Raw genomic sequence first — 9,069 nt, forward strand, 5'->3', positions numbered from 1 at the left:
CTTCAAACATTGCCTTTTATGTAAAAGCTTATTGCCTCTGTTTTGACTTCTGTTTTTAATCTTAATAACTGCATTTAAATTTACTAAGGGTCCAAGGAAATAGTAAATCAGAAGGATCCTACTTTCCTTTAAAGAATCCCAAAATGCCTGAGGGGGTAAATAGCATCTGAAGCTTTTGTTTTCCTGTTTACACTTTTTTTTTTTCAATCGTTTCATTCATCCTGATGTAATTTTACTATTTATTTAAACCCACCACTCCCACATTGAAATATAATTTTTCAATGACAAAATAAAAACAAACAAAAATAACTGAAGTTTCTACAGCTTAACACCAAACATGTATTTATCTATGTATATTAATTTATATTTATTTATTTGATCCTTTTTAAGCAGTTTTTTTTCGTTAAATGAACTGGGGCTTTAAAACCAAGAAGGAAAAGTATTCAGATTACTATCTTTATTTTACATTTCTCTTTGACGTTAAACGCGTCATCGCCATCAATTTTATTATGAAAACACGTTTCGCAACAAACAAACAAAAAGATTTTTTTATTTTAAAGACATTTTTTATATATATAGAAACATTCGCTTTAAATGGGTATGTACATTTTTTTATATAAACCATTTTTTCTACAAACCTGCCGTTGATCTCTGGTAATCTGTTACACAAGATAATAACCCTCCCCTCTTTCGTTTGCAGCCGGAAGTTTCAAATTTTTCCTGTTTACATCAGAAGCCTGCGATCGGCTACAGGATTACTGACATAATGCCTGATAGCTGATGAGTTTCATACATTAATCGTTGCTTCCTGCTGTTTTTTGGGGGGGGAGTTGCCATGGTTTCGGTTTGCCGGTGTTGTCTTTGGTTGCCTTCACAGCTTCTCCTCCTCCTCCTGCTGCTGCTGCGGTGGCCCGGGCTGCTGGTGGCCGCAGATCAGCTTGCTTTGGTGGAGGTTTTCCTGGAGCAGCAGCCCGCTGCAAGCGCCCTTCTCCGGGGGGAGGTGGTGGAGTCCGGCAGAGGCAGCAGGAGCTCAGAAAGCCGAAACGAGGAGCTGGAAGGGAACCTGGTGTTGGTGAGACTTCCTGTCATTTTTTATATTTTTATTTGGATGACACATCCTTAGATCTGCAAGTGCATCTAACCAGGGTACACAGATTAATCGTTTTCCTTATTATTACCATTTGTTTTTATTTGTCATATATAATAATTGCGTTTTTCTCCTGTGGAATTGGTAATATAGTACATGTAAATAAACAAGCAATTAATACAAGCAAGGCTCAATAAATTCAGGATGTCTATAAGTTGCTTTTATAACTAAGAGAAGTTCATATATCAATTCATCAGAAAGGGTAGTTAAGTTTTATGATTAATACCAACTCATTTCAATTCAGTTTATTTATATAAATCACAAAAATGTCATCTCAAGGCACTATACAGAGTCAATTCAAGCAGGTCATACAGTAAGACTGGTACAAAGCTTCATTGACTCAAAAGCACACCTCACACCAAGCATGCTTGTAGCGACAGTGGAAAGGAAAAACTCCCTTTTAAAAGGAAGAAACCTCCAGCAGAATCAGGCTCAGCGTGAGCTGCCATCTGCAGAGGCCGATTGGGGTTCAAGGAGACAGAAGCAGACATAGAGAAAGAAGCAGAGATACAAAAGACAAATTTCAACCAGTTCTGCTGGCGGCCCCGTCCAGGTAAATACACAGCCAGGCAGACGAGCTTCAAGCTAGCTCCCACGTCAGAGGATGAAAGAGATCCCATACAGTTAGTCACAGTCAGAGAAACTGGACTGCAATGAAAAACAGGCCAAACCCCAACATGGCAGCAGCACAGCTGATATTTTTCTCCAGGATGGAGTCACAGCCAAACAGGAACAGACAAGATGAAGCTACTATGAGAAAAAGGAGATAGTGCATAATTTTAGAGGTTGAACTAACAAATACTGCAGAGTGGGAGAATAGAGATGGAACAAAGCAGAATGATGAGAAAGGGTTCCCTATGTCATCCAGCAGTCTAAGCCAATAGCAGCATAACTATAGAGATAGCTAAAGATAATCTGAGGACTCTAACTATAAGCTTTATCAAAAAGGAAAGTTGTAAGCCTTGCCTTAAAAGTAGACAGGTTGTCTGCCTCACAGACTAAAACTGGTAGTTGGTTCCACGGGAGAGGAGCCTGATAACTAAAAGATCTGCCTCCCATTCTACTTTTACTAATTCTATGGACCACTAGTAAACCTGCAGATTGAGAGCGAAGTGCTCTGTCAGGCAAATAAGGGACAATTATATCTCTGATATAAGATGGAGCTTGGCCATTTGAGGCTTTATATGTAATAAGTAGGATTTTAAATTCTATTCTGGATTTAACAGGAAGCCAATGAAGAGAAGCCAGGATAGGAGAGATATGATCTCTCTTTTTCATTTTCATAAAAACTCTGGCTGCAGCCCTTTGGATCAATTGCTCATGGAAACCGAAATGTAGGTTCTCCACTATTAGAATGTTACCAAAGACCAATAAAAGGCTAAGATACTTCTTATACTGTCCCTTATTTAGGAGTGGCTAAAAAATAAATAAATAAAAAGCATGTAAAAGATTTAGTTCAAGTCTTTGATAGGTCTGTTCATATTTACTTGTCTACCACACTTTTTCCTTCCACTAAACTTTCCGTAAACAAGCTAGGATCAAGCATTCTGCGAAGATTCTGAAGCGATTTCTTTAAAAGTGTATATTGATGGGGAGAACATGAAAAATAGAAAGTAAAAAAAAACTCCTTAGAGCAAGTCCTTAGAGTGAAACAGAATTATGGATGAGATTCACAATGAGGTTTTCCATATTTTTTTTATATTTTTTTAAATAAGAAGTTTACGTTGACTTAAAGGTAGAACACGCAGAGCTTTTTGCATTTATAAGGTGTATTTTTTAATAATTTGAAGCAAAGGAAATCTCAATCAGCTGTGTTGTGGTGCAGGTTTTTAGCTTTGTTGCCTTGCAGTCCAGTTAGGAGACTTTCTTTTTGGAGTTTGGATGGTATCTCAGTGCATGCATTGGTTCTCTCTGGTTATTCCAGCTTCCTCTCAAAGTCCAAAAAACCCAACTTTGGTTCAGTGCATTAGACAGCCTTTGATATGATGCGCCAGCCCTGCAGGGGTTAAAGCAGGTTTTTAGAAAATGGAACCATACAAAGTCTCAGCATTGTTGGAATTTTTTTCAAGCAGGACAGATACCAAAATTGTGTGGGTTTTTGTCTCAAGGTTCGAGATGATGAGACGCAGCAAAGCAGCGGAGGAGGAGATGAGGACAACAGCAACCAGCAGGAGCCTTGGATCGGGGTTGTACCCATGGAGATGGATGACAGCAAAGCCTCCACTGGGAACCAGGAGTCGTTTGCAGATGCAGTGGTCAATAAGGTAGGAATTAAATTCAAGAAAAGTTTGGTTTGGCTCTTTGCCTTATTTTTACCTCCTAAACGCAAGAAAGTGGCTAAAAACAAAAGTGCTGCAGATAAATCAAAACCATAAACACACACAATAAAAAACTATTCAACCAAACAAGGTCAAACTAGGTCTCACTGCGGTTTAACACCAGACAAAACAGAAAACCAAGTTTGTACAGCTCACTTAAAACAAGGTTAGTTCAAACCTGGAAATTTCTTTCTCACAAAAAAAAACTGAAGTTATTTTTCTACATACCGGTAGTGGTTGTTTCACCTTCTCTCCCTTGCAGCAATCCACTGGCATAAGTCTGAAAAAATGTCCCTTACCTCTAGTGAACCATGTCTCAGTGACACAAAGAAAAATTTGGAGGGTGAGGAAATCCACGATAATTTACCAGAAGAGCTGGTTCTTGATTCCAGCTCAGTGGTGTCAGATTCTGAGGTAAATGCTCTCATAAATCATCCATTTGATGGCCGGTAACCATGCGTCAGCAGGAAGTTCAGTCTCACTATCCATCTACTTCCTTTATCATGTCCCGGGGGGATGCCGTAGTGAGTTAGACTTCCTGAAAGAAGCTCATGCACATTTAAGTCTGTCATGATAAAATACCATTAGTTTATAGCAAGATGTTTAGAGATAATAAACCAGGAAAACATGCATTTATCTTATGACCAGATTCAGAACCAGCATCAACAAAAACAGATGAGCAGCTGCACACATTGACACCATCTCCTTTTTAAGCTTTAATCACAGTTGTTACTCCGCATGGAGTTTTAGAGGATTGTTTACTTTTTACCGGATCTGTTAAAATCTTTTTTTTGTTTTTTTTTGCACAAGATGAAGCGAGCTTTGGTCCTTGGAGCATCAGCACTGATCATCTTGGCTCTCAACCAGAACACAGTCAGCGAGGTAAAAAAAAAACCTTAGGAACCCCTAACCAATTATCCCAACTTTAGTTCTGACTTCCTCTGATGTTTTCGTTTCTACTTTTTGCAGCTTCCTTCGTCCTGCATGTTTGTTTCGGATTCGTTTCAGTTGAAATATTTTTAAAATCGGACTCTTTGTGTTCTAGATGGATTTGTCTCAGGTTCTCTCCAAGCCCATCATAGTGATCCAGACATCGGAAAATGTCACCAAGCTGATTGGAGCTCTGCTAAGGTACAGAAAAGTCTCTTTATTACAGAAACGGCCCGGTTCAATTTGCCTCAGTCCTGCATATCTGTCATGTTTTTAAATAAAAGTGTCTTAAAAAAAATATAATGACCCTTGGACTTTACAACACCAGCTTTGCAAAGGTAGAAACTAACATTTTTGCCAGATTATCTTTTGAAAACATTTCATCTTTAATCTAAATGGAAAGATAAAAGTCTGTGAAGATCAGTTTTCAAGTCTTACCAGATTTTTATTTAGTTGTCTGGCCTGGACTTTGATTGGGCCACTTTACTACATTAAGGTGATTTGTTCTAAACGTTTCCTTTGTTGCTATATCTGCACATTTGTGGGGATTGTCCTGCCAGAAACATAGAGCTTGGTTCTCTACCAAAATTCTACTTTCCAACAACTCTGACCAGCTGTTGCATCCCCACAGTATAATACAGCTGCTACCATGCCTCACCACAGCAGCCGTGTAATGATGCAAGATGTTGTTCAGTTATCTAACAGTGTTCCTTGGTCCTACTGATGCTGTCTGCTCTTAAATGTTTTCTAAAAATAAAATACTGAGGCCTTTACAGAACAGGTGGAATCGGTGGACTAATCAGCTGCCTTTTAAAGACAGTTTTTTGTATAAAATTTATTTTAGGGCTTCGGAGTAAAGACTTTTGGATAAAGATCCATCTCACACCATTTAGTATTCTTGCTAAATGCTTCTTCCTCTTACACAGAGTGTGATCGCTCCTTATGGTCGTATGTGGTGAGAATTAAGATTTTTTTATGCTTAAGAAGCCAAACCTTAGAAATGCAAAGAGTTGTATTTATGCTCTTTGTTTGGTTTTGGCACAATCCCATTGTAGAAAACTGAAACGAGACACAAATTTATCTGTTAATCCTGCTAAATGAGTTTTTTCATTCTGCAACCCCCCATCAGGCCAAGAAGGGTTCCTTAAATTTGGACTAGAATAAATCGGCTTAAAAAAAAAAAAAAAAAAGCACATTCAGAACCCTGTAGCGGGTACAGGGTTCTTGCACTACTAAACGCGTGCAAGAGCATGCACAAGCCCATTTCTCCTTGTGTACGCTCTGTTTAAAAGTTGCTGTTTGCATCACTCATATAGACTCACCACAGAAAATGGGGACGAGCACGTAGGACGGCCCTACATAAACATATCACCAGAATGATTGACAACGGGGGAGGACCACTTATTTTGATGATCCACCCGGAAAAAGAACATCCTCCACTATACTTTTAATATCCATTAAATAGTCACATGCGTCGCCAATGCTTCCTGTCTCCATTCACACCTGTAGTATGACCAACAAGGATTCATTTATTATTATTGTTCTAATTGCAGGGGTCTACGGGCGACGGCAAAAATCACATATGAGACGATCCTACAGGACAACTTGGTGAGCCTCAGCCTCCTGGCTGACTGTGTTTCTCAGTTCTTGGCTTGGCACCCTCTAGTGGTGAGTGAACAGATCACGGGCTGATGCTGTGTGTTCTGGCAGGGAGCCACGCTCACCCTGTGGTCCAGCTGCGGCCGATCGAGGGGAGGTGTGTACGGAGAGTGGCAGGGGGTCATCTGCACGGGAGAGACCAACTCTCAGGTCCAGGTGGGGAGGAGGGACAAACACAAACATCTCCTGCTTTCATTTCCATAACAACGGTGGTCTGATTCACAGTCTGAGGGTGGTTCAGGGAACCTGGGTATCTCTATGTGAAACAGGACAGAGGATTTGTTTGCAAATATGAGAAGAATGTTTCAGATGTTCTTCGTTTTTGTTTTTTCTTGTGGGTTCCAGAAGTACTTGCAGCAGCTGTGGGACACCGTCCTCCTGGTGGCTCTGATCCTCTGTACCGGAGTCATTGTCCAGGCTCGCTGGCAGTATCAGGTCAACCAGCTGAACGACAACTCAGAGGTACTCGCATTTAATCTGGTTACATCCTTGCTCCATGGTTCCTCTACTGTTTGGCTGCAGACTGAGGTGAATTAGGCAGAATAGTTCGAGTGGTTGGAACAACACTGACCCATTTTCACTGCTTAACTCCTCAATTGATTATTATTAATATTTTGAAGGTTGAAGCTCAGTTAACGTGATGGAAGAACATAAATACACAAAGGCCTGTGGTGTTTACAAGATGTCTGGGGATATTAAAGTTCCTTCCAGTCTATCCTGTTGTGCAGTACTGGCAGAATACCTTGGAGGTCCCCAGCTTGTATGAACTACGACTACGAAGGATTTGGCTAAATTGGCATTATGGGATTTGATGCTAATAGTCTGCCAGTTTTATTTCAGCTGATAATTAACATGCCTTGTTTAAAAGAAATCTAAATAAAAGCTCCCAATCAAACCTTTGAGGCTGTTTAAAAATTTTTAACATTGAATTTATTATTTTTAGTGTATTGGTCTGTGTTCAGATATAGTTCCTCTGTAATGTAATGTTTGTATATTAAATGTGATTTAGTTTTTTCTTCTGCTGTTTTTGCCTACAGCTTCTTCCCAAGCAGGACATTCTGAAGAAAATGTCGTCTCTGAAAACCAAAACATACCGTCGGCCCAAACCCTGGTGCGACCCGGCCCAGCAGACAGAGGCGGAGAACTGTGCCGTCTGCCTGGAGCCGTTCAACAACAACCAGGTGAGTTGCTGTTGGTATCCAGGTGTCCTTGTCTACTTTCAGATCAATTACATGTTTTACTGCTGTTTTATTGTATTTTACGACCCTAGTGTCTGCGGGTGCTGCCGTGTCTACATGAGTACCACAGGGATTGCATCGACCCCTGGCTGCTACTGCAGCACACCTGCCCTCTGTGCAAACGCAGCATCCTCAGTGAGCTCCCGCCGCTTCCCAGTTAGTCAGCAGTCTTATCCGTTTCTTTGCTTTAAAAGTTTTTTTCCCCCTCCTCTCCAACTGTCTCCAGACAGCGTCTGCAGAGACAGTTAACGGCCGTTTCACCTCCTGCATACGCTCCAAACTGACCTCATCCTAACTCTTCCTCCTTCCGGCTCCGCAGCCTGGCAGCAGATCCAACCTTAAAGCAGCAGCTGATCGGCCTCATCCAAGCTGGCGGTAGAAAAGCCGTGTCATGAAGTAGTGTGATGATACTGTTGTGCTCTCCCTGGGAATGTCTGTTACTTTAAAAACGTGGGGATTATTTCCAGAAGTGATCATGTGAGTCGTTTCAGTCCAGACTGGTGAACATTTAATGTGTACAAACAGAAAACCTTTGTGTGTTTATTGGCTTCATGGACAGACTGTTGCTGTTCTCCTTAGCTCCTAAACGGACGTTAACACCTGGGCGATCAGGGTGACCCAGTTGGCTGCTTTGATTCTGTTATCACCTTGACTTTGTGTGCTTTTTATTTCCCTTCCATACTTTAAAATGAGCACTTCTGTTCAGATGTTTACATACATCATGGAACGTCTTTCTTCCAGAGTGAAAAGATTAACTTACTGATATTGCTTAAACATACTGGAACAAGTCACTAATTTTGGGCTAAATCTCCCATAAAAAGATTGTGCAGTCAGCAAGTTTAAGAAAAAATTACAGAAATTGATTGGTTTCCTAATCCATCTTCCAAAGAGTCTAAAAGAATTCTAATTTTTCACATATATGCTCAGTGTTGGCCTGATTAATTCTGTGCGGAAGCAGTTTTGATAGGACCTGTGCCCAATAGAAGAAACTAATTATTTCTAGGTTAAAACAATATGAGACAAACTGTCCCAATCAGTTATTTGGAACCTGATCAGGGTGATCTGGAAAGACTAAGAACGAGAGGAGAACTCTAGTGTCACCACCAACGATGAAGCACATCTCAGTTTCCACCTGGAAAATAGCCACCTTAAAACAAACTGTTCAAGATGAGATTAAATTCTTTCTAATAAGCTATTTTCAATCAACCTCAAGATGAAAGGTTCAGGACATAAGCTTCACCTCAACAATAAATGTGAAAGGAGGAGCTGGTGGATGGGTTTCCAACCTGTGAGAACTGTAGCAACTTTGAAGCATGGTGGGGGTCACGTCATGCTATGGTACTTTCTTGCTCTTGGTGGTCCTCTTGCATTGCAAAAGGTTGGTGGATTGAAAAAGAAACACCTTTAAATTCATCTCTAATCATCAGCTAGATAATCTTGGCTGACACATGAAGACAGCTTCCAGGAAGCAGGCTCGGTAATACTTTAATGATGGGTGAAGTTTGTTTGAAAGTCCAGTTAATGGCATGAAGCTTGTTTACGGCTCAAAAAAAAATAAAAAATACAGACCAAGTGTGACCTGCTATACATTTATCCAAACTTTCCTTTGGGTTCTACTATCTCAGCCTTTCTGAACAGCATAATTTTGACCCCATTTGGATTATAACATACAAAATATTTCTATCTGGTTGTCTGCTCATTCCACTCTGGAAAAAAAAAAAAGGCCCAAATAAGTTAGTATGGACTGTTAGTGGTGTTGGTAACAGTTACTTCTGGA

General features: G+C 40.4%; 1 protein-coding gene across 1 annotated transcript; it reads left to right on the plus strand.

The window, feature by feature from the left end:
- Positions 1–748: 748 nt before the first annotated feature.
- rnf215 (ring finger protein 215) lies at positions 749–8,867 on the plus strand. Its single transcript, XM_038288128.1, has 10 exons — positions 749–1,072; positions 3,256–3,411; positions 4,276–4,347; positions 4,511–4,596; positions 5,949–6,003; positions 6,106–6,210; positions 6,400–6,516; positions 7,092–7,235; positions 7,325–7,427; positions 7,519–8,867. Exons 1-10 carry the CDS (start codon positions 836–838, stop codon positions 7,539–7,541), a joined length of 1,098 nt encoding a protein of 365 aa, XP_038144056.1. The 5' UTR covers positions 749–835; the 3' UTR covers positions 7,542–8,867.
- Positions 8,868–9,069: the final 202 nt, after the last annotated feature.

The sequence above is a fragment of the Cyprinodon tularosa genome, unplaced genomic scaffold (genome assembly GCF_016077235.1).
Source record: "Cyprinodon tularosa strain WSP-4 unplaced genomic scaffold, ASM1607723v1 ctg249, whole genome shotgun sequence".
Lineage (NCBI taxonomy): Eukaryota > Metazoa > Chordata > Actinopteri > Cyprinodontiformes > Cyprinodontidae > Cyprinodon > Cyprinodon tularosa.